We start from the raw sequence: 26,527 nt of genomic DNA, 5'->3' as shown, positions 1-26,527 counted from the left end.
AAGAATAATGAGGCACTTCATTCAGTTCTGCAGGTCATAGGCAGTCATTGGCGGGACAATGAAATTTCAAGTGCCATGCCTGTATATAATTTAGTTACTTGTGTTTTCTTGATGAGCCTTATTTTGGCTGCATTGCTATCTTTCTCATATTTTTAAAGTTCTGGTTTTAAAAGAGCCTACTTTGCAGCATCAAAGCAAATATCCTCAGGATGTAATTTTCAAACCTGTCTAGCATGCCCAACCTTGCTGCACATAATTACACTGGCAAAATTACCACCAACTCCAGTGGGCACAGGTGAAACAGTGCTGAACTTCAGCACCACAACTCTGCCTGTGTTATCTGAGATTTCCTTTTCTTTCTAAAACTGGAATGTTTGCACAGGGTGTGCAGTGGGAAGAGACTCTCCCACTCCTGATTACACTGAACTTGCTGCATTCATTCTTAGGAAAAAACAAAACAAAAAAAAACTACCCAAAAAACCCCACCTTGCTCATATTATTCTAGAGGACTTGCTCATATTACTCTAGAGGAAATGGCCTCAAATTGTGCCAGCAGAGGTTTAGACTGAATATTAGGAAAACTGTCTCCAACAAAAGGGTTGTCAAGCAATGGAACAGGCTGCCCAGGGAAGTGGTGGAGTCACCATCCCTTGAGGTTTTTAAAAGACACATAAATATGGCACTTTGGGATGTGGCTTAGTGGTGGACCTGGCAGTGTTAGGTTTCCAGTTGGCCTTGAAGATCTTAAAGATCTTTTCCAACCTATTTAGGTTCTCTGATTCTGTGAAAAGTTCTTAGCCTACAGTCTGAGAAAGCAGTTGAGAACACAGGATCAATGGATGGGAAATATGTCGAATAAATCAGGACTGAAGTTCTCAAGCCCATATGACATAGCATACACTGTTAGAAGTCACAAAAGTTGTACGAGCAGCAATTTCAAAATGAAAAACTTTCTGCATCCAGTGTTTCTCTAAAATCTGTGGAGCTCACTGTTGGCCTCAAAGGAACTTTTTTATACTACATCAACTAAAAGAAAAAGAAGATGGACTGACCTCAATTATGACCTTATACTGACTGGTTCACATTCCTCCATAGTTTATTTACCCTGAAGTTCATAAAAACAATGTGGCTTTTCAGTCTAATAGGTTATTTTCAGCTCTAACTAATCAGAGCTCATGACTGGCTTTGGAACTGTAAGAGTCATACATACAAAAGCTAAGATTAATTATTAGCATCCAAATGTATAAAGTAATTACGCCTACCAAACAAACCAAAAACAATACACCAAAACAAAAACTTTGAACAGGTGAGAGCAGAAGAAAATTGAAAGAAAACAAACAGCACTGAAAATTTTAATAAATCTGTATCTGAATGTCTTTACAAATAAGTAGCTGAAATGAGATTGAAAGTGCAACCCAATACAGCACAAATACAAGAATGTCTGCATTGAAATTCCATAACTTTTCTTTATTCATTGTGATACATTCAAACAAAAGTGCTCCAGATAACATCCATAGAGTAAAGGAAATTAAAACAAAAAGTCAGAAAAAGATCATCAGATACATATGGTGATTATTCATATTTCAAAGCATTAGTAACTGCTTGTATCTGAGTGCACCAAAAACCCACATGAGAGTCCACATTTTTGTACACTGCTTCTATAAAAATAATCATAGGCAGCTCCAGCAAAAACGTTTGTCAGAACTAGAGCCAAAGCCACCACAAAGATAAAGCACCATCAGGCATATGTTTACAAATGCCGTAGTAATTAGTAGAGTGTAAAAAAAGGCTTAGCTGAATTAACATTTTCCTTGTATTGGTATAGCACAGGGAAACTCTGCTTGGATTCACTCCTTCCCAGCTTTGATATTTCTCACCAGGGACTTGCATTTGCCCCTCAACAGCAAGCACCACAGGCAATTTGGGAAGCTTCAGGAGTCAGTGAGTGATGGATGGAAGAGGAACTGGAGCCAGTGTCTATCCTCCTACTTAAAAAAATAATCATGGCATGGCATCATGTCCTCAACCATGTTACTGAAATACAGTGGCACAATCCATCTAAGAAAGGCTGTTTGTACAGACCATGTTGACTTCCAAATGCTGTTTGCTGAGCTACACTATTTGGCTGAGCTGTTTCTACCCCAAGAAGACAGTTCTTGTTTTCAACTCTAATGCTTCTATAGTAAAAATATCACTGTTATCTGTAAGACAGTAGAGGATCACCTCACAGCAAACCCAGGCTGCATCCTATAAAGTGGTTCTATTCCAGCTGCAGAAATCCTGAACTATGTATTTGCCAAGAATTATTTGTAACTCCACAGCTAGGTGGAGAGGAGTATTCCTATTCCAAAAACACAAGAAACATTAGTCAAGATGCCCAAATTACACTGTCAAAGGCTGAGAGACATTTGTAAGTCTAGGGTGCCACTACGTTCGGGACCTTAAACTTACAAGTAGGTAGAACAGCAAGGATCTTCAACAAACAGGGGGAAAATTCAGTAGAGCCCTTGTCTTGCTCTTTCCTTTACCTGCTCTGCAGGATGCAATTCAGATAGACAGCAAGACTGAAGACAGGCTTCCCCTCTGAAAATCTGAGTTACTGACATGAGATTTTCCTTAAAAGGCCTAAATAGGTCATAAACAGAAAAGCCCCTTTCCCCACATGCTTTCTAGTATATTCATAGGGATCCTGCTCTTTCATAGGTCCCAGCTCCTATATAGATTTAATCCCATGTGCAATTAGTGTTTCTCAAAGCAGGATGTAACGGCACTGATCATATGACCAACATCATCTTCACAGTCAAATCCTTACAACATCAAGGCCTGTCTGCTCAAAAAGCATTTTTCTTAACTATGTTACTAATAAAGTCTCAAATCACTCAGGCTGAAAGGACGTTAGAAGTGTTATGTGGTTATTTACCCTTCACGCTATTTGTGTGGCATTCATCTCCCACAGTGCATGCCTTGCCCTTTTCACACTCCCTTTTCTCATGCAGGAACACAAAGCTGTAATGTTTGAGTTGCAAACACCATTAAATGCCCCTCTTCAGCCCCCAACAGCATAGAAATATTTTCTTTTAAAAGTTCAGATCAAAGCATTTCTACTAATCCTAGGATTTATTAAAACAAACATTGTAGGCATGAGATAGTCAACAGCGTCCCTTTTACAAGATTCTTTGGAGACGGTTCTGTTTTCATACTGTTTACTGATCCGCCCCTAATTAATCTTCAGTTGCTCAGCTGCAAATTCAACAAGTCCACCTGCTCCTTCCCCACCCAGCAGACGTTCTTTTCTCCCCAGTTTCAGGCTGTAATGATAGCACCACCCAGTCCCTGTCCTAAGAACAAGGTGGCTGGCTTGAAAAGCTACGTATCACCTCATGATGTTACATGATCACATGCATTTGCAGCACAAGTCTAGCCTTTCCTCAGATGAGTAACTAAAACCAGTCATTAAGTGCTTTCATGGAGTTTCATTGTCTTTATCCTTCCCTGCAGTCAAGGTAGTTGCCTTTGATCCAGTAACAGATCTGTGCGTATTTGAGGGGTGTAATGCGAACAGCTACATTGAAATCCTGTGGGGTGCCATTCATGTCCACCCACTGATGGCCTGAAAATATACCAATAATTTTACGCTCCCATTTCTGATTCTGCCTTTTCCACATCCTCACATATACCCCAGATCCACTGGCACCTGGCTGGGCATCGCACTGCTGGTACAACAGGTCGTACGTTTCGTCTTTGACATCACAGAAACGGTAAACCAGGTTTCCCGGACGGTCATTGTCATAGCCAGAGAAGTGAATCCTCCCTCCAGGTAAGTGTCTTGCTGGTGGGCTCACACCTATCTTCATAAACTTTCTTTTATGTGGCTTCTTCAGCTCCAGCAGGGCATAGTCATAATCCATGCCAATGTCATTGGCATTGCCTTTGATCCATCCTTTGGGGACATGCGTCCGTTTCACTCGGATCCATTGGAATTTCATTTTCTCAGGCATTGCTGAGTTGGTGATATTGGACCCTTTGCCACCATCCTTCTGTTTGGGCTTTAGGAACCCCACCCGCAGTTTCTGAGCTCCTTTGACATAACTCTTTCCATCATGGATACAATGAGCAGCAGTAAGAACATGCTTTTCAGCCACCAGTGTCCCCGTACAACCTGTAGAGAGCTTCACCGATGTGGAGAATGGGTAATTCAACAAGAAGTCTTTCCCAAAAATGCTAAACCTGCTGTCATAGCCATAGATCTGCCTCTTAGTTCGAGTTCTGCCTCGAGACCCATCGCCACCATTGCTCAGAATGTATATGCCCACTTCAGTTTCAGTGAGGCTGCCATTAGCATACAAGGTTTCATAGGACAGGTAGTTCTTCACTTCTTCATAAGTTGGCAGAGGAGAACTTTTGTGGCATGCTGGGCCACACGGAGATACCACTTCCAGTCTGGCTTCAGCATCAAACTGTGGTTTGTCCAAGTTCAGGGTAGACTGTGGCAGGATAACAGGTACTCTGTAAGACGGCCAGGTTGGCTTCCAGTGAGGACTGGAAGGCGTCACATCTTTAGCAGCACACAAAAGGAGGATTAAAGTGGACAGGGCTGCCATTCTGAATATCGGTCTGTGGAAAGCAAAAGCAAATAGTTATTCACCCAAACTCATTGTAAGATTATCCTACCTTGCTAAGTAGCAGCTTGCTAACCCAGTATAAATGTAGTAAGGGTCAAGCAATTTGAATGGAGTTAACTTACATCAAGTAGCTCAGATTTCTGTGTCAAACTAATACCTTAGCCTAAGTCTTGAAACAAGTGTCCCAGGTTAACACTGAAATACAGGACATTTAACCCTTAGGTGTGCTGAGCCACCAACTCCCAGCTGACATCAGCAGGAAGTTATAGTACTTGTCTTCAGACAGTTTAAAGAAAATTCAGATTCTGTTTAAATCCATTCATCCAATAAACAAAGCTCCTACAAAGAGTAAATGTGTCTGTCTTCAGCTAGATTAGAACAATCTCTGAAAGCTCTCCCCTACTCTCTGACTTTGCTGAAAGAAGTCCTTTAAATCGCTTCACACCATTTGCTGTCTCAGCCAGAGACATCAGGCTCATGGTAGGGGCAGGTGGGGAAGGACAAAGAAGGTGACCTGACAGGATGACCACAGAGGAGACTCACTCCCCCTTGCAACTCACACCAGACAAAGGTTCTGCACCACATGGCACTGGCTCTCCCTGAGGCTTACATGAGAAAGGGTGATATGATTACACACAGGCAACTAATGAAGGAAGATTACAATTCTTGAGGGAATTTTCAGTTAACACACTGGCTTATTGCTTTGTAAACTCAATTAATTAGAAATGCAAACCAACCCCCTCTGAGCACAGGGAGGCAAATGTGGCTGTAAATGTGTTTATGAACCGCAGGGAGAGTGCCTGAGACTGCAGAGAACAGCGTGCACTAGTACTGTGTCAAAAAAAATGTGTAACTTCAGTTTATTTGAAAATTAGCCATACAGCTGAATCGCTGCAGGAGGCACTGTGCCCTGGGCAAGAAGGCAGGCAGGATCTCCCTCACACAAAGATTATCCAAACGAAAGTTCACAATTATGTTGAGCTTACACATATTTAAAACCCTGCTGAGGTTACACTGATCACAACTGCAGGATCATTCCTGAAATGCCTCAAACTAGTAAACCAAAGCAAGTCATACAGGAAATGACCATAGCTATCTAAGAATAAAAAAAAGAAAAATCCTTCTCTCCAACGCTTTGTGTAGGAATACTCCATCCCTAAGTTGCACCAAAAAAAAGACTTTGAAAGCTACCAGTTGCTACATGTCCAGTGGTGTTCAACTCAAATATTGGGCCTAGATTCTTAGAGTTTTGGTACCATCCTCTTTGGGAACAGAGGCTATCATTAAAGCACACAATGTTTAAAATATCAACTGACTCATGCAAGATATCAAAAGACTTCAAGTACAAAAAACAGATGTAGATGAACAGAACTGATGCTACTGAAACCCACAGAGGCAGGTACTGACTCTTTCAGAAGTGACCACACATTCTGTTGGCAAATTTTTCATTAACAAACAGGACATGTTTAAAGGAACATACATTTTCCTAGGTTAGTCTCCACCAAATATGATGCATTATACCTAACTGACGACTCATGCTGGCAAATACAGGCCATTTTAAACATTAATCAGAATTGTATCATTTTGGATGTCTCAAAATCAGAAAATACTCGGTATTCAAGGAAAACCAACCACTCCTCTGACTCCTTCCACAGCAAATTTTAGTATTGGATGTGGCTGCATTTTGCAAGCTATGAAATAAGAGAGTTCTAAATTGCTGTAAGGATGGCACAGGGAACACCTGCTGTATTATCACATCTATTGTTGTAGGACAGTGATTTGGAAGACAGAAAAAAAAAGAAGGTAACAGGGGCAAATGACAATGCTTCATCCCCACAAAGACAATATATACTGGCATAAGTCAACTGCTGGCTGTCCTGCTTGTGTCAGTGAGGGCTGTGTGCAGCAATGCTTACTGGTTTCACAGTTAAAAGCTGATAGCAGACTAAACCATGGTTAAGCTGTGCATCACGTAGCTGATCCCACCATTAAGAGTACATATTTCTCGGCAGTTTGCCCTCGCTGCCCTCAGATTTCTTGACAGATTGCATCTCTCTAAATTGCACCACCCATGCCACTTCTTGGAGCTAAAACCCATTCATGCTAACTGAGCTTCTGCTGGCCTTTGGCTGGTTTATTTAGCTGGCAGGGCAAAACCACAGGCGTCTTGTCAGTTGTTACTTGCACAAGCAGCCAGATTCCCTCGTGCCTGTCAGCACGGCGACCCGATGAAGGGACTTTGTGCCAAACAGCTCCTCTGCTTCCTCCGAGATTATCATCCGGGCTGAGAAGGGAGATTACCTCGCCCTGCAACCTGCTCTGCATTATCTCCCCACCATCACCACCACAGCACCGCCAGCACTTGGAAGAGCAGCTTTAGACAGCAGAGGGCAGCCGCCCTATGAAGAGAACAAGACAGGAGACGGGACTCGAGCTGATCCCAGAAAAAAGGCTTCAGGAGATGGTATTTGTATCTGTGCTGCGCTGTGTAAAGTGGTACTCACTCCACTTCATGTCTCTGAGCAAGCCTCCCACCCCCCCTCCCCGGCTGCTTCTGTGTTTGATCACATTGCAGCTCTAGGGGATAAAAAAGCTTTTTCATCAGTTATAGAACTTTTCTATTATTTAAAACGTTATTTAAACTTGACAATAAAATAGAGTTGTGAGTTTATACCTATAGAAGCTAAACAGTGCTCATTTACTGAAGTCTTCATAGTTATATCCCATCTGGAGACGTAACTGGTACTAAATCAGATCTGGGCAGCTATAAATAGAATAAATATGTCTTATTTCTAACAGAATGCAAATTAGTGCACAGTACCTCTTTCTGTGTAGATCCTTCCTCTTAAAAATGAAGGAACTGAAAAAGCAGTCTACATTTAAACAGAGACTTCCAGTAAGGCTCTTCTTTCCTTTAACTTTCCCTTCTCATTTGAAACACAATCAAACAGCTGCAAAAGTTGTAGCTATCCTCAGCTACTTACTCACAGGTGACCCTGAGAGGTGTTCTCAAATTGAGCAGACTGGTAAGGAGCGAGCACTTCCCTGCACGGCTATCACAGAGCGGTACTGAATGAATTACAATGTGCTGCTCTACTGTAGCTCTGCTCTTCTGTTTCTATTTAAACTGTGTCATAAACTCAATCCACCCTTTGACTCAGCACAAAGCCCTGCTCTGACATCCAGCCTAGGAACCCCCTAGAAGCGGTTTGTACATAATCACACTCGCTAATGGCATTAAAATTGTTTAGAGAATGGAAACAGTGACAGCTACCCCGGGGCTCTCCATGCTGCTAAAACACTTTACAGACACATTTTCCTGCGTGCTGTGGGCATTCACGCACCAAGATAGATGCTGCTGAAAGAAAACTGCCTTGTCCAGGATGGACATGAATAATTTTCTAATAAGCAGTTAATTTTTCTGCAAGAGTTCACTACTTCAGGGGTTGTTCTTGTAGTAGATGGTAAAATAAAAATAAATCATGGATCATCTAGTATGAAAGCCCATGAACCAGTCTCCATTACATTTTGAAATGAAGAAAGTTTTTCCACAGTGCTGGAAGCCAGAAAGATTAACATACCAAAAAAAAAAAAAAAAAAAAGAAAAAAAGAAGAGAGAAAATCAAGACAGTGAGAGAGAAAAATCTGCCTCAAACCAAATCATGAAGGAGAACTAAATCACTGTCAGTGCTGTGCCAAAATACCTCTGCTGCTTTTCCTGGTCACAGAACTTGTTAAAACACAGCAAAAAGAATGGAGTTGCACTTTAATAACTACAGAAGCGTTCCTGCCATTAAAATCTAAATTCATTATCCTGCCTGAGATGCTGCACCGCCCTGGTGCGAGGGTTACATTGCCTTACCTGCTAGACTGAGGGCTGTAGGAAGAGATGCCTTGGAAAACCTGAAGCTAACTTTGATACTGGCAGGCCACGGTGTCCATGGTGTCCATTAACATACACACCAGGCACAGCGGCTATTGTGGCACGTGTACCAGTGACATGAACACACAGAGAAAAGGGACCATAGTACGTGTTTCCATTAAGTCCGATTCCTAGAACTGCCTCCTTTCACCCTCCTTTTTTTCTTCATTCTCTTTCCCTTCATGTCAAGCAGCTTTGGTATCACGGTACGAGAGCAAACTGCATTACAAGCAGACAGTGATGGTCACTTTGAATAATGGGGTAAAGCTATAGGAAGGACCTGCATCCCCAGGGCTTCCAAACCACCCAAGTGACGGGGCAGCTGCACAAGCTGGGTCCCAGTGGAACCGTACCAAGCCCTCGGACCTTGCTCGGGGCAAGAGGCAAAAAACAACTACCCCAGGCTCCAGCAGCCGCTTCACTGAAGAGCTCGTGTCACGTATGTCTAAAAAGGCCACCCCAAAAATACTAATGTACTCAAACATATTGACGAATGCAAGTACAGGACCGTAGCGGAACGCTACCTTCAGACACCTTCAAAGCACGAAAAAGCCGCAAAGGCGAATTTTATCCCAGCTGTTCCCTCACCCGCCGTCCTTTCACAGTTGGTCACCGGCAGCGGCGCCGGCCGCCGCAGCGGCGGACCCGCAGCGGGGACCGGAGGGCAGCAGCCGCGCTCGCCCTTTTGTCGCCGGCGCCGCCGGGGAGGCGGCGCCCGGTGCGCTCCGGTGGATGCGAGCGGGGTTAAACATTAAGCCCGGCGCGCAGGGAGCGCTCGCCCCGGCCCGGGACAGCCGCTCCCACCGCCCGGTGTCCCGCACGGCCGGGCGCCCTGGACGCCGGCAGGTGAGGCACTGCCCGGGGCAGCGCAGGGCGAGCCCGGCGCTCGCCATCCTCCCGCCGCCCCTTTGTCCCCCGGGGCGACCCGCACCCTGCGGCGCCCTCCCTGCCGGCGGGGCCCGCTACCTACCGGCTCCCTGCAGCGGCGGCGGCGGCTCCGGGAGCGGCTCAGGCAGGTGGTGGGGCCGGTGCCGGTCCCATCTCTCCCGCCGCCTCCGCGGGGCTCGGGAGCGCCTCCCTCCCTCCCGCCGGGCGCCGGCCCTCGGCGGCGCGCTCGGAGTGGAGCGGAGCGGGGCGGGGCGGAGCGGAGCGGCGCCTCCCGCAGGTGGATCCCGCCGCCGCCCCGCCCCGCCCCACAGCACTCCCGGCGGCATCGCCGCCCGCCCGCCCGCGGGGCCCCGCCGCGCCGCCCCGGGCCGTCCCTCCGCGCTGGCTGCCCCTCGGGCCGCCGCCACAGTGCGTCCTGTGCGGCGGCACCTCCGCTTTTAATCCTAGCTATTTGCATTTATTTCCCGGGGAAAAACGTAGGGGGTGGTCCCCAACCTTGGTTTTTATTGGCGGTGTTCTGGCACTACGGGCGGCTCAGGGGCTGCCGTCTCGGTGCGAGATTTTGGGGTGCAGCCCGTGGCACCTCTGCAGCCCCGAGGGCAACAGGTTTTTGGTCCCCAGATCCCTTTTCAGAGGGTCCCTGGGAGCGGGTTGAACCCCCTCGGCCCTTCCTGCCTCCGCAGGGCATCAGCTCCAGGAGCTCTGCGGTCACTCACCCGTGTTGCCTCATCAAGCAGACATTTAAATTTAATTGTCCGACACATTGTTTGCATGGGTTTTAATTACTCATCCTTCTTGAAGCCTTATAATGATATCTGGCAAGAAAAGAGGAAACCAGAGCCAAGAAGGCAAAAATCCTTGCAATGTTTTAATTCCACAAGCAAAAGTCACCAAAAAAGGTGGTTTTTTTCAAAATTCCCAACTGATCACCATTATTTCAGAAAGGAAATACAAATTTCATAGGAGTCAATTTATTTGTTGTCTTCTATTGACCTTTTCAACCTGCTGCTGCCCTTACAAAGGATGAGGAGAGCCTGGAGTAAAGCAAAACCTTTGCCTCACCCATGGACAATCTGAAGAGCCGAAATATGACAGAATCTTACATTCTCAGACATGGTTTTTCTAATTTGCATTTGCTTGACCCTAGCACCATCCCCATCTGGGTCTACAGAAAGATTTACCAAATGAATGGAAAAAGCATGTACTAAATTAAAAAAGAAAAAGTAACTACTCAGACAGCTAGAGAATACAACTGGTGTTGGAGAAGGGCTGGTGACACCAGTGCAGCTGCTCTTGGGCCATATGACCATGTGAGGCAGATCCCTGGAGTATCAGCAAAGGCAGCAGACAAGTCAGGCTCTGGCTGCAATGCCATATTAACCAGAGATCCCTTCCTAATGTGACTCTGTCTAATCACATCCTGAAAAGATGTGCAGGCTCAGAAGCTTTTCCCTGTACACACACATCTGATGATTTGCATGGATGGAAGGGCTGGCCCATGCCTTGTAGGGATGAAAATGTTGTGAGGGTTGGTTAGAGTGGGTCTCAGCGCTGCAGCAGTGGTCCAGCTAGGTTCTTGCTTCCCGTGGACATGCAGTCTCTTTAGTCACAGCTGCCATATGTGCTCCAGGGCCTTCCAGACACAAATTCAAATAGACACTATCATAGATGATACGATGCTGATAGAAGATTTTACAGCAGACAGGGGGACAGAGATACAGAGATGCTTAGATATATACAGTGGGGCTCACCTCACTTAGTTGTAGGTGTTTGGAATGCCCTGGGCTGTCCATGATACAATACAGGACTGCAAACCTTCTATGCCTGAAGCAGCAGCAGTGGAAATTGTCCTTGCATGTAGCTGGGCGTTTGTAGCTAGAAGATCTCTGAGATCACTTCCAACCCAAACCACCCTATGATGATGTGATTCCATGAAGAGTGTCTCTGCGTACAAAACAGATGGATGAATAAGAACTACAAGGCTCCCTTCTGAGAATGAAACCTTACAGAAAGTGTTGGGCAAAACTGTCATGACAAAAGGAGTGGAGAAGAATGTTTAGTTTGAAATTTAGTTAGAAGGCATTTTGTTGTCATAAAAACTTCTGATTTCTATTAGTTTTAGTGTATACATTAAACCATTATCTCAGAAAAGACAGTTTGTCTGGCCTGTCTTTAGAAATAATGAACTACTGTCCTGTTCTATTGAGCATCTATAGACAAAATTTTATGTTTTAACTTTCTAATTCAAAAGAGGAAAAAAAATCAAATATAGATTTCTTTTTCCCCTATATGTGTATAACTCTTAAGAAACAAGAGCTCTGGTGAAATTGGGCTGCACAAGTTTTTTTTTATTTTAAAGAGAGTGAAGTCCAAGATCTGAATGCTACTGTGAGCCATTGTTGAGGCCAAGAGCAGTAAGTGACAACATATGTAAAGGTGAAGAGGTATTAGCTGTACTATATTGTCAAGTGATAACACACACACTGACTTTTCAGCGCCCTGTGAGTAAGCTGAAAATGAAACAGTCTACAGGTGGGAGCCCTAATGAATGGCACTGTCAGGAGATAATTTCTCATGGTTGAAGAAATCTTTTATTCTGCAGGGAAGTGAAGTAACCTGGCATTACGGTCCTGTGCCAGATTCCGCTGCAGACAATGAAGTGATTTCAGAGGCCACTGAGTCTGGAAGGAAGAATGACAACCCACAGTTGGCTCAAATGAGTCTTCCCATTGCTCACTGCTGATGCAATGCAGAAGAAAAGTCCTTGGAGTTCCCCACTGCAATGGCAGCTCTCCAGCCAGCTCCTTCTACTTTCCCTGGGACGCAGACCCCTCCTCACTGATGCCCTGTTTCCTGAAATGTTTTTTAACTGTTGGAGAAGGTTAAAGGTGAAGACACTCTCTATCTCTTTTAAAACAGTCTATTTTGAAGGCAAGAATGATGCAGACTTGGACTTTGGAGAAGCAAGTACTTCTCTCACACCCCTACTTCAGTTTAGGATTTGAAGGAAGGCTCTGGTGCCACAGTTCCCAAATCTGTGCAACAAGTGTGAGAGCATCTCACACTATCCTATCCTATCCTATCCTATCCTATCCTATCCTATCCTATCCTATCCTATCCTATCCTATCCTATCCTATCCTATCTCAATGAAGTGTTTGGATGACAATTACAGAGGTGACTCTCCCATGATTGGGTGCTTTGTTGATGGGAAGGGGAAGGACAGACATTCACCTCAGATGTGCTGCACCACAAGATGATACCACTAGGAGAGAAGGAACTCTTCCTCAGCTTTTTCAAGACTGTGGATGCAAGGGTGGTGGGGAAGGTACTTATTCCTAGTTCCCAGAAGCTAAATGCTTTTACTGTCAGCTCTGAAAGGAAGCACATCAGGACTGGGAATCTGAGTTGTTTAATTTATGGAAAAGATTGCCAAGTGGGAAAACGGACAGCTGAATGTATACAACATCCTTCCTGTCTTGGCAAAAATCTTGTCACCAGCGAGTGACACTGTGGAGCAGCAGGGGGGAAGGCCCTAGCCTTGCAGAGGATTCCACTGATGAATAAAGACAACTAAAAGCTAGTCATGACCACTCTAGGTTCCTTTTGCAGGTCTTAAGGGGCTAGCTCACAGGGCAAACAATCACATCCTAAAATAGAATGTAAGTTAGGTCAGACAATCCTTCCTTAAAAGCACTCATTTTATTCTGCTGTCTATCATGAGAAGTTAAATCTAACTTTTTGGTGCCTACAGTTACATTATGTGAAGCCCACTCAGTGTGTCCATCTTCTTCCTGGATGGATAGGGATGTTTGAGCATCTAGTTGCAATTCATTCTGACAGGGGAAGGTTTCTACTGCACCTTAAGATATAACTGCAAACAAAAGGCTTTGCCTGAGAAAACTCAAGCTTTACAGAAAGTTTCTAAATCTACTTGAGAACTAATCTACTACTATGTGGGAAACACAAGAGGTAACATTGGACTGAAAATACAATCGTTTAGGAATTATTTTGTAGCTGTTTTCCCCCCCACCAGAATTTTCAATTTAAAGGCTTAATGGGATTATCCATATCTGTCAGACATGACATGGGATTCTCTAAGTAGAGTATATTATGTAGATAGTTTTGATCAAACTATGAGGTGCATAGAAAGAAGAAAAAGAGAATTAATATTTTAAATTCAGCTTGTTTCAAAATTCACAGCTATATATATTATATACACTCTTAACTATTGAGAATTCCTACTATTCATGTTATTGAAAACATTTCTGATGAGTGATATTTAAACTAACAGTACCTCTTTAATTTCATGATAGTGAAAACTTGTTGAAACTAAACAGGCATCTGGATTTGCTCCAGCAAGACTGAGATTCTTTTAAGACTCTGCATCTTCGCCATTTGAATAAACAGCATATCACTACAGTGAAGTAATTCCAAAATGACACCTTAAAAATAAAACATCCACTGCAACTGCTCTCTCTGAGAACTTCAGGAGTTTCCTAAAAAATGGGACCTTCAGTGTTATGCAAAATTGGATTGAATTTATCACTACTGTTTTTGTTTTCATGCCAGCCTGTGTCTATTTGCTGGGTTTAGATTCTGCCGGTGGTGTCACTGCTCTGTCTGGTGGCTTTGAACCCACTAAGTGCTCATTTAAGAATAGTGAGCTGCAACATTTTCTAAGTGCTGTATGTGACCATGAAACTACTGTATATTCACAAGGTCATTGAGGATATTAGTAGACAATTTTTTCAGCTCCTGTTGGAGATAAGACTCACCTCGTGCCCAGCTTGTTTTAAGAGAATCCCATATTCAATATATATGGCAAAACAGAAGGTTCTCCCCACAGTGAGAGCCCGCCCTGCAGGGCAGGGAAAGGCCTTTCTTATCCCACTGTACAGCCAGATTTGGTGGCATTTCTAGTGAGATGCTTATTAGTATGAGAGCTCATACTAATTTTGATGCCTGGTCGTCTTGCAGCAGCATAGAGGCACCTTGAAGTTCGCAGTGTGAACTCTGAAGGACCTCATCATATTTCAGACTGTGTTTTAGCTATGGTCTAAACTAGGTGGTGTTCTTGTGAAGATCATCCTGCAATGGATGTAGGCCCTGTGGACACAACAAAATCAGGTCTATCTCCCCATCCTAGGGAGGCAAAGAAAAAGGAGAACTATCCAGGAACTGGGACTATTTTATTATTATTATTATTTCTGTCTCAATTTCTTGGTCAAATAAGCTTTTGCTGGTAGAATTTCTGTGAGTCAACATAATGTCCCATGTATCAGTGCTTCTAAGGGAAATGAACATGAAGGCCCAAGGCACACAGGAGGGCTGTTTAGCCATCAAAGCCAGCACATGGGGCCATCTGTAAGGGGCTTCTATTCTGAAACAGGAGGAGGAATCATAGTGATTAGCTTGGGAACAAGTAAGCAAGATCAGCCTTGGCTAGTTTTAGCCATCTAAAAATTATGTCAATAGCCTAGGGAAGGCTGTCTTTAAGCAGAGGAGAGGAGGCAATCTAGCCCACCCATGTTAGACGCTGATATTATTATAGAATTACAGTCTGGAATTGTTTGGTCTTGGGCATCAATAGAGGCAGCCTAGACAGCTTGTGTGGAGTGGACATGCTCCTCACCAGAGAATTGCTCTTGGCTGGCTCTTGTTCACATCTTGTCAAGATGAACTTGGGTTGTTTTCCAAATCTGTTGTATCCAACTATAAAGAGAATGATGGTTTTTCTCCCAAAGAGGTAACCTGTTTCACTAACCTATCATCCTTTTCTTTCCCATGTGACAAATTACATCTTTCATTTGCAAGGTACTTATTGCAATTTTATGCTTCTCAGCTATGAATGCAGCTGCAGGACTGTATTTAGATCTGGCTATGTAGCTCCACGTGAGACATAGACAGATTAGAGGTAAATAAGAAAGAAAAAAAGTACATTAAAGGTGAATAAAGAGAACTTGCATAGTTTATGATAGGATTCATCTAATAGTCTGCACTTGCAGTGCAGGGTATATAGCACCCTAAGGAGGAATTATTTCACATGACACTGAGGAGTATAATGACAAGACTTTCATGCAATGAGATTAGAAAACATGTATTTGGGCTAAACCTCACCAGAAAATCGCTAACTGTGTGAATTGGTTGTGAAATAGTATCCCAGGGGATTTCTGCCCATCTGCCTCCTGGATATATAAACTGTGTAAGGCAAAACATTAGGAAGGGGAAATGCTGAATATCATGTAGCAGTTTAGGCAATCCAATAGATCTTTCCCAGCACTAATTACTACAATCTACAGATCAAAGCCTAGAAGACAGGCAAACCATTTGATGATATGTCTTGCAGAGACATATCCCATGAGAAATATTTATAGCAAGTCTTATAACTTATTTGTGACACAGTATGCCTTTGAGTGCATTTCAAAGCTCAAAGATGAATATATAAAAATAACCCTGTGCTGCTCCATACAATGAACCAGGTACTTACTGGTGGTCTGTTAATATTTCCTCTCTGTCTCCAAAATGTCAAATACATGCACCCAGCCTATACTCTTTCATTTAACCTGGGCTCCCTTTAGAATTAAGGAGAGAGATTTAAGTGGAAATTTTTAATTTTTAATTACATGTATACAGCCTCACACAAGACAAATCAGATCAAGATACAGATACTATGAAGCCAAGACTTGGGACCAGGTTTGCACCAGGAGCTGAGTCATGCATCAAGCCTGTAAATATAATTTAGAATTTCACATTACTTTCTAAGTCTCATTGAAAATACAAACTAAGACGAGCAGAGTATAGGTATCTACCTACATTTATCAATAGCCTAAGACAGTAAGTCTGAGAGACATCCTGAACAACTCCATGGCAACATTACATGGCCACTTTGGCAGGAGACTTCCTGGGACAGAAAAGGAGTGAGCAGCACACCCAACAAAGACATCCACACAGATACACCTGGAATGGCAGTTTAGCTGCCATTATATAAAGGTCCTTAAACTGCCCTCACCCATAGACAATCTTCCTATTAGTAGGAAGATCCCATATAACTAGTGATTGGAGTATTAGAACCTGAGCAATGAGGAAGGACCCTGTCTAGCAGTACCTTAGATGAAGCAAAACATTTTGGTATTTCACTTAATAGTCAAGTTATCCATACAAAGAGGGTTTTATACATGGGATGAAGCACTGAGATCCAGCCTGACTTCCTGCATTACCCATGGAGTTCTCTGCCCCTGGCTGCTAATCTTGTTTGAGCTAGAAAGATATTTTACAGATATTTTAGCTCAGTCAGTCCTGAGCTAAAAATTATCACGGCGTAGGTCTACATTACAGCCTTTAGTTCATCATTGTCTAGTTATTTCTATTTATATTTCAGCTGTTTAGCAAGATATGTTAAGGTCAAAGGCCCTAAAAGTCCTAGCGTACTATAGCATCCTATATATATATATATACACACATACTTTTATTCTAGAACCTGCTCTTACAGCAAAAGCTGAATTATACTTTAACAAAATCTGTTTCCATAAATCTTAATTATATTACTTTGATCATCTGTGGAATATATTGTCAATCTGATTATGTGATCTGGGATTGAAATCAAGTAAAAAAAGACAAGTTATCTGGGTCATTCCATTTATCTTATTCAAATACTTATATCACCCTCACTTTCTGCGAAACTTTTACAGTTTTTCTTCTACAGTTTTAGGACTAATTGGAAATTGACAGTAATGGTCAAGAGATCTTGAAATGTTTCTGGGAACTCCTGATTTTAAAATTTTTAATTTTGGAAACAGCTGTGAACAACAATATTTAATTCCTGGAACTATGCCTTTGTTACCTACCAAGGCTAACATATATTTTCTGTGTTGACTTTCGGTCTAGGTAACTTGTGCAAGTGATTTTAGATAGTCCCACTGTTACTGTGGGAAATCCAGAATAGATCATTCAGCCTAGGTCACTTTCTCTATACACTGCAGATAGATGTTTTAAGTAGATACTTATCCTGTGGTTCAAAAACATTTGAAATCAATGGTTTCCCTTACCAGTGACAGAAAGAGCTGATGTCTTTTATTGACGTACAATTTCTGCTATTTTGAGTTATAGCAAGTGATTTAAACTGTCTAGTCACAGAAATCCTGCCACTAAATTTGGCAATATCTGCTGGATCAAATTGATGTTTATTGATGACCAGGCAAATTCTTTTTGCTTATTTTCCAGACTGAGTATTAGCTTAAGTAAATTAGATATTTTCTTCCTTGCAAGTGTCTTGGTTGCTTTGATGATTCCTTTAATGATATTTTAAATTTGTGCCAATGAGTGCTTTTGCTCTACTTCCTTTCTGATCTTTTTCTACCAGCTTAATGCCTCAGCCTGATCCCAGAGAAGTCTCTCTCTTGATTTGGAGCCCATATAATGAAGCTGAGCCTTAGATTTCCCTTTTAAGTCCAATAAACACCCACTCTTTTAGAATGTTCAGCAAGGACCATGCTCTGCCTTTGAACAGGTTGTGACTTCTTGTACAGAGCAAGTACAGCCTCACAGGCTAAGACTTCCACAGTGAACTTTCCTATATGCTCTGGGGTTTTTTTTAAGCATTTTGTGTGTAGGTGGCTGAAGAAAACAATTAATACCAAGTTCAGTGATTATGTGCAAGATTGGCTTGATTCTGCTCTCAAAGACAAGTGAAAAAACAATAATAGAATCAAAATGGTTTGAGCTGGAAGGGATCTTAAAAATCATCTAGTTCCAATCCCCCTGCCATGAGCAGGGACACCTTCCACTAGACCAGGCTGCTACATCCAACCTGGCCTTGAACACTTCCAGGGATGGGGCATCCACAATTTCTCTGGGCAAGCTGTGCCAGTGACTTGCACCCTCACAGTAAAGAATCTCTTCCTTATATCTAACCTAAACCTTCTTTTTTCCATTTTAAAGCCATTCCCCCTTCTCCTGCCACTACATGCCCTTGTAAAATGTCTCTCCTCAGTTTTCTTGCAGGCCCCTTTCAGGCACTGGAAGGTCACAATAAAGTCACCCCAGAGCCTTCTCTTCTCTAGGCTAAACAACCCCATCTCTCTCAGCCTTTACTCATAGGAGAGGTCTTCCTTTCCTCTAATATTTTCTGTGTCTCTCTAATAGGTCCATGTCTTTCTTGTGCTGAGGAGCCCAGAGCTGGATGCAGCACTGCAGGTGGAGTCCCATGAGGGCAAAGCAGAGGGGCAGGATTACCTACCTTGACCTGCTGGCCACTTTGCTTCTGATGCAGCCCAGGGTACATTTGGCTTTCCGGGCAGCCAGCACACATTGCAGCAAGCACAAGCTCATGTCCGGCCTGCTAGGAAAACAAGCAACCTTTTTTCTCACTTTCTTCCAACAGCTAATCAAAAATATTGTCCTGTAAATTTTCATATGTTGTTTACAATATTTTATTTATTTATTTATTTATTTGCCATGTCAAAGCTGGCTTGACAGATCTGTGGCATTCAAAATGTTAATTTCCTTGAGAATTTACTCAAGTTCCTTACTCACATTGAAGAGGTGGGTTGGATAAAATTAATTAGGGTAAAATGTAAGAGTCTGTGATGTGCAGGAGATTGACTTATATAATAGTGTGTATCTTTTACTGTATCAATCTGAAACTATAAAAAACGTGGATTGTAATAAACATAAAGTCCTAATACAAAAGGTACTCAGGGTACACTAACTTTACTGATTTGGAGACACATCATTAATGCATTTGAAAATAAATACTTCACAAAATATTTCCTGCATGGCCAGCATGAAGGAATAAGGATACAATTCTCCATTGTACAGCAACAGGCATGATTATAAATGGAAAGGCAGTTTTAAAATAACAAATTCTCTGTTATGTTTCATTAGAAGCCAGCTGTTTGCTACCAGCAATGAACACAGAAGGGTCTGTGAGAGCAACACTCCAAGTTATACTTTGTCTAAGTGTACTTTGCTTATAGTGTTGGTAGTATATGCTGGTAGTGCTGACCTGTTCCATTATATGACTTTCAAACAAACTCTCTTTTACCCTTGCTGTAAAGCTAAGTACATTTTTTTTTCAAAGTTCCCAGTAAATAATCGCCAAATCTCCGTTTACAAAATTAGAATGGAGCAGAAATTCCTAACCGAGGCCTTGGGTCCGGACAAACGGTCTCAAATGTTTAAATATTTGATTGGAGAAAAGCCAAATTTTGAATGTCATGGAGAGCAGCCAGTGCCAAGCATCCAATTCTTCTACAGGACCTGAATGTTGGAGCTGGAGCTAATTGTTTACCCAGTCTGTCTGGCCGGGCAAACAAGCTCCTGGAGGCTCATTGCTGTGAGTCTGCTCGGATCCCCATTCCTCAGCCTTTATGTACTTATTAGGCTCACAATAAAGGACGGCACCGAGGCAGGCGCAGACGCTGACAAAGACGGGAAATGCCAGGCCTGGCCAGAATGAAATCAGCGTGTCATGAGCGCTCTTGTTCTGGATGTGAACACGGAGCTTCTGTTGTGAGGGCAGAGGAATGGCAGAAGGAGGGTGAGGAAGTTGAATCCCCTGTACTCCACTCATCGGGGAAAGCTGACAGCTGACTGAGCCCTGATTAGGACCTGTCAACCTGATCCTGCAGGCAATAGTCTCATTGAAATAAATGGGAGCTCTGTCTGATTAGGAACAATATTGTATTATGTTGGCTCATATATTATTTCTATTTCTCTGGAATCCACAAGTTTTAACTCTGTTTGGAACTGCACTGTGCTATACCTTATAAAACTTTTAAAAAAAAGATGCTTTCTTACCTTATTTGCAATCATGATAGGAAAAAATAGATAGTCTAGATAGTCTAACTAGTCTATCTGTCTAATTTTGCATACTCTGTAACTGGCACAACTGAGAATAGAGTCAGTATCCCAGAACTTCCTTTCAGTAGGTAATATTACTCTAATTTAATTGGGCTTCTCATTTGTAACATTAGGACTTAACTCGCTTTTGAATTTCATATTCTTCCATTTTCCATATTCCTCATAGTAGTTTCAGGAGACTGTCAGATTCTATAGTACAACCCCCTGTGTCATTCAGTGAAGGATAGAACTTTTAATTTGTCTCTAATGTGCTTGAGGAGATAATAATAAATTTTTGGAACTGATTTTCTTATTTCTTGGAAGTGTTTGAGGAACAGAAAGCAAAAGAAGTGTGGAGCTGGAAAACAGCAGCTTTTGAGGTTAAACTTTCTCTCTTGGAAATTTATCTGAGGAGCTGTTTGTTTTCTCATGGTCATTAATTAATGTCATAGTTTGACAGAGATCATGAAGTGTGGGAATTGAAGAGAGACTCTCAGTTTAGGAAACAAGGTCTGTGATTTCCCTTAAGATCAGTGGTGTACCTCTTGTGCATCAGTACCCTGCTCCTGTAGTGTGCAGTGGTACCTGTGCTGAGGCAAGGGGACCCCCAGGTCTTCCTCACTCACTCAGTTTCTGGTCTTTCTGCTGAGATGATTGATAAATATGTTAAAAGTGTGCTGTTGGAAGATGAATTTATATTACAAGCCTGTGTCTCCAAATTGCCAGCTGGCAGTAACTCTGGCTGCTGCTGCCTTGGACCTGATTTGAATGCCTGACAAAAGGGGAAAGATCCATGTGCCATCATCTGGCTCTATGAAAAGGCTCCTCTGGCTCTTTTCTAGCCCACTGAGGAAGACTTCAAAGTGGGTTCATCTTTGGATGGAGATGAAATCACAGAGGAAGCAGGGCATTGGGGAAGCCCTTATGTTCCCCACAAGCAGAGGACATCCTGGGGAGTTCCTGAATACTAATAGACCACCTGGGAAATAAATAGGAGGAACTGGAGGACTGTGCAGCTGTGGAGCTATGCCATCACTGCGGTTGCAGAGGTGTGGAGGGATGTTTGCATGGCTAGAGTGCAGAGATGTACCCAAGTGGAGCTATAACATGCATCTCACTCTTCAGGAAATAGAAAGAAGATGGGAAGAAGGTTCATTGTCAAGGAGACCTCTAATGTGCGGGATGACTAGATATCTGTAGAGGTCCTTCAAAAAGTAAATTTCTTTACAATTCCCCATGATGCATTTTCCTTGGAGGATTATTCCTTAGCATCACAGATCCCTTGTCAGGAACCCAGCCTACATTGCCCATTTTACCTTGTCACAGTTTATTCCCACTGCATTCTGCTAGAAAACATTTTCCCTGCTTGGTCACTTGCCAAAATTAGTGATGAAACTGGAATTATGAAGACACTGACAAGAAGACAAGTTTCTGATGTCCTCTGTTGACAAATCACTTGTGTCTGGGAATATTGATCAGGATTTAGTTCTCATTTTGTAATTTCACATTCAGTTGTTTCTTGTGAGCATTGGGTTTCTAGAGGAAAACAGGGCAACCTAAGAAATGGCCATAAGTGCTAAGAGTAGAAGTAGAACAGGTTTTCTGATCTAGAAGTAGACATTTTAGTACTTCAAAATATTAGAAGCCCAAAAGTCTGTTAGGGTGCAGTCACAACAAGAATTTAAAGCTGTGGATCTCATGAAGGGATGGACTGGCATAGAAGGTACTAAGAGAGAGCAGTGGGATAAACAGCTGAAATTACACCTGTACTGACATCTCCAAGTTTCTTTACCTTAACTGGACTTTCCTTGAAATGCCTGATGGCATTTTTTTCTCCCCCAGTCCTTCCTTCATGTCTCCTCTGGCCTCCTGGCCTCAGCTCGGGAGCCATCAGAAGAGGGAGCTTTTGCCCCTGCTGCCCAGAATCCTGCAATCATTCCCATGCCCAGCTGCAGGCAGTAGCATTTTCTGTTGTTACAGCAAATAGTAACCTGGAATAAAAATTCATGTTGAAAGCAGCTTTGCAAACCATTATTTGAAGGAACACTACAGTTAGAGCCATAGCATAAAGAGATGCCTTGTGAAATTTTGAAAGCTCGTATTCAACCTTTTTCCTAAAGCCTTTCAGAAACTACTCAGACCAGTCCCTTTGCCTATTCAGTTATATTAATTTACAGCATATGAAAACTTATGTTCAAGGATAAAAGCAATTAATTGTTTTATTAAATTGTGGTTTCAATGCAGTGGATAGGAAGTACATAGTTTCATGCTTAACTGCTCTGGATAGTTCCTACAGCCTCCTCATTATTTGGATGCCAAGCCTGCCAGACCCTGTCACAAATAGCCTTCTGGAAGCTAGAAGACTGGAATGGAAGATAGCTGCCACCTTAATTCTGCACTTATGTTTTCCAGTGATTTTGAAGGAAGAGCTACTTTGGTACTGAACTGGGAATGACTGCAGATTGGCAAAGCCTTTTTCACTTAGTGATTACTCTGTGGTCAGAAGACAATTTTTCCATGAGAGATTTCTCCGAGAAGCTGAACACAAACAAGTTGAAATACTCTGTGGAGTTATGGAACTGGACACTTCTCCTGTCTGCCAGCGGAAGAAAGGCAATGACAATAAGAAAATTATAAAGCAAGCTGTGTATGGGTAACTGTGCTGATACTTTATTTTTTCCATCTCTGATCTTCCCACTGTAGGATCTAGATCTTTGTCTGGAGAAAAGAAGCTGTACAAAATAGGAAGGATGCACAACAGTGCCATAAGGGAATTTGGACCAAATTACCTGCAGCTGAGAGGTGCAATTTGACAGAGTCTAGGGGACCAGTGCAGTGCAGTGAGCAGCTGGAACCTTGGGAGGCAAAGAAGAGTTACTGGGATACAGTAATCAAATCAAAATCACATGTGAACTCAAATGTCTCAAGGACAAGAAGCCAGTGGCCAGGAAGGGGTTTGTGCCAACCGTTCTAAAATGTCAGCATTGCTTGTGCCCCATGGTTCAGGGACACATTATCTTTTCTGGGTCAGGCAGCCTGAAAATATCCCTCTGGTGCAAACAGGTGATCTAAAACCCGGCAACTCAGCAAGTCCTATGCCCTATGTATATGTCCCTGTGAACGTGCTGCAACATAAGGCTGGACCTACATAGTTGGCTAACAGCAAGAGGAGACACAGATACACAGCTTGTGTCATCCAGAGCTGAGGAGGAGCTGTGGGCAGTGCTAATGAGGAGAGCAGCTGCCTCCACAGCACCCCCCCAAGTAAATCCTCACTGCTAAAGGACAGCTTATTCCTCCATCACAGATATCAGTGCTGAGGTTTCCTCAAAGCAGAGGACTTTCTTATTGAAAGTAATTTTGCACTGTCCCTGGAAACGTGTCACTGTGGAAAGTTCCCATCCGCCTATTTGCTGGATTGTATCAAGTGTATATGTATATATATATGTGTGTGTGTGTGTCTGTGTCTGTGTGTATATATATTAACTGTGTCTCTCACTAGACTGCTGACACTGCATAGGAGCAAGTGAAAGGACATTTTGACTTAATAACTGGATTTCTCCAGGAGAAGAGCTGTACATTTATTTAATCTACCTACTGATAATGCAGCTATAATTAAAGCATCTACGGCAGCCTGAAAATATTTGGACATAATTTTTTCCTGTTTCATCTACATTCAGAACTTCCTCTGTAACACTGCTGACTTTGATGGTATTTTGGATTGACTTCTTTGGCTGATTTTTTTTTATCTCACAACAACTTGTTGTCTCCAGACATATTTTGTTCTATATTACATTATATTAATACTCCCCAAAGCTAAAGTCATAATAGTAGTCTTTGTTCTCACCATAATAGAACTGGCATTAAAATGTTGGCATTTCATGTGGAATGGAAAGTTGAGGTTTCAGATAGATCTAATCACTTTTAATTAATCCCTTCTTTTAATATAGACTAAAACATTAGGGGCAGGGGCTCACACCTGTTCTGTAGAATCCAGCTGTATTCTCATAAAAGCAGGAAGACATGGTTGTTTCATAAAATAATCTGAACCTCCATGAAAAATTTGGTTGGAAATCAGAAAATGTACTTCTAGCCAAAATCAGTCAATGGAGATTCTGTCTCTGCTTGCTGCTCAGATAAATTTGAACTTCACATGTCATGGAGAGGAAAGCGGAATACATTAACATTGATGAGTGGGGTTGGCAAGCTGTCTCAATAAGCTGTTTGGAGTGAGGAACAATGTACACAGCTACGCTTACCACCCCTTTCACTTCACTGAGTGAACTTTCTCCTCGTTTTTTGGGCAATCCTGTTGGAAGAATGATTCTTACCAGCTTTTTTATTTATAGTCACAACAAAGACAAAGTTTTTGAGTTTTTTCATCTAATAAAATACAAAACGTAGTTAGAAGCTTAGAACTACAACACATTCTAGTAGATAGCCATTTACACTGTCTTTGGTAGTTGAGAGTTAGAAAGAAAAATTTTCCCATGCCAAGGAAAGGTAAGAGTTGTTTAGCTTGCATCACATATCTTTTCCAGAGTCACAAGCCAAACCACGGCTATAGATTTCCCCCCTCCTACTCACTGGGCTTTCTAATGTGAGAAATATCTTCTTCCCATGGAAAGCAGTGGTTATACAGTCACATGGGATCCTGCCTTACTCATACTGTTGGTATCTGTTTTACGAAACAGGGCAGAGATGCCAGAGTTACCCTCAAGCTGGCATCTCTCTTGTAAGGAGCAGCATGAGAAGTCAGGAAGGAGTAGACAGGCTCCAAAAGATCCTCCCAGTCATCACAGGGAGTGACTTTTATTGGACTAAGCAGCAGGCAAACATCCTGCTATGTATTATGGCCCATGTACTGCCAGGAGAACAGGGGACATAAATCTGAAAACCAAACCACCCATGCTCCCTGAAGATCCTAAAATATTTTTGTAAGACAAAGTTGTTCAGTTCTGAGCTTTAGACAAATTCCAGTCTAAGTACAATGCGCTTATCCACAATGCTTTGCCAGCAGCAGTAGGACACTTATCCATCATTCTCTGACCTTAGCAGCAACACCAGCACTGTTTGAGCATCTGCTCTGCCCAGCACCAACCTAGCTGAGAGTATTCCAGTGCTAATCAGAGCATGCTTTCAGTATTAAACTTATAAAATGCTCTAAGAATGTCACACAATAAATTGAAAGCTTTTTGAAAACCCAAAGCATATCCACCCAGAACCGGAAACATGAGGAAGAGGATTTGGTGAACCCAGATAGCTCCAGCACCATCAGGCCAGGAGCAGCTTGCTCACTGCTCTAGAGAATGCCAAGAGGGGAACCACAGCTCTGAGTCCTTAGGTTGTCCCCCAGTTCACCTGAATAAGGTAGGCATTAGGCATTTGCACTGCATTTGTGCCCCAGGAGGTGGTCAGGAGCCTGAGTTAGTGGTTTATGTGCACATTAGACTGCTGTGGTTGTGAATGGGCAGGTAGGATGTGCTCTACAGAGAGAGTAGAAGGGTCTATAGAGCTCACTCACATGCTAGGGAGGATGGCTTTATACAAAGGCAGAGCTGTCTGCTGGGGCTTTAGAAGGAGACAGAAAAGCTAGATGGTAACCGGAGATTAATATGTGGAGCTCCTCTTTTCACTCCTAGGCTGCTTTGCCTTTCTGTCACTGAGCCCAACAGCATTTCCTTCAGAGTGTGTCCCAGTGGAGACACAGGAGGAGAGGGAGTTGAAGCAATGTGAATTGATGACACCCTCACCTGCAGGAGCAAAGGCAGAGTTATTGGTTGATGAGTGTGCTGGACATACAGATGAAATTAGTCTATCTTTTTCTAAAAACCTTTCCTACAAAAACTCCCAACCAAACAACTAGCTAAGCAAACATAGATGAAATGAGAACTCAGGCCATTTGGAGAGGTCTTAGCTCTTATTTTCACTGTTCTACCATGACTCTCAAACATTGGCAAGATGTTTTTTGACTCTGATGTATATTAATCTTCTGCAAAGGCTGGTACAGACAGAAATAGGAACGAAGTAACATCACAAAAGGAAAGCTGTAGGCCTATACTATTCAGGATATTAAGCCTTTGGAAGCTTTTCTTTGAGACTGAGGGAGGTGATTGTCCCCCTCTGCTCTGCACTGGGGGGGACTCACCTCAAGTCCTGTGTACAGTTTAGGGCACCACAATATGAGAAAGACATTAAGCCATTAGAGAGTGTCCAAAGGAGGACCACAAGAATGGTGAGGGGCCTTGAGGAGAA

The 26,527-nt window shown here is 42.7% G+C and overlaps 1 protein-coding gene across 4 annotated transcripts; it reads right to left on the bottom strand.

Moving 5' to 3' along the window:
- Positions 1–1,334: 1,334 nt before the first annotated feature.
- On the bottom strand, positions 1,335–9,623 carry PRSS23 (serine protease 23). 4 transcript variants are annotated; one of them, XM_053936429.1, is made up of 2 exons: positions 9,515–9,623; positions 1,335–4,614 (listed from the first exon to the last, which is right to left on the bottom strand). In XM_053936429.1, the coding sequence occupies exon 2, from the start codon at positions 4,599–4,601 to the stop codon at positions 3,483–3,485; it is 1,119 nt and encodes a 372-aa protein (XP_053792404.1). In that variant the 5' UTR covers positions 4,602–4,614; positions 9,515–9,623; the 3' UTR covers positions 1,335–3,482. The 4 variants fall into 4 exon arrangements, with proteins under 4 accessions (XP_053792404.1, XP_053792407.1, XP_053792408.1 ...); XM_053936432.1 differs by lacking the exon at positions 9,515–9,623 and adding an exon at positions 9,069–9,085; XM_053936433.1 differs by lacking the exon at positions 9,515–9,623 and adding an exon at positions 8,485–8,501.
- Positions 9,624–26,527: the final 16,904 nt, after the last annotated feature.

The sequence above is a fragment of the Vidua chalybeata genome, chromosome 2, assembly GCF_026979565.1.
Source record: "Vidua chalybeata isolate OUT-0048 chromosome 2, bVidCha1 merged haplotype, whole genome shotgun sequence".
NCBI classification, from domain to species: Eukaryota; Metazoa; Chordata; class Aves; order Passeriformes; family Viduidae; genus Vidua; species Vidua chalybeata.
This window is presented reverse-complemented; position numbering and strand designations above follow the sequence as displayed.

Coding starts and splice junctions, on each gene's coding strand:
- PRSS23 (XM_053936429.1), bottom strand. CDS start 4,601: ATGGCAGCCCTGTCCACTTTAATCCTCCTTTTGTGTGCTGCTAAAGAT.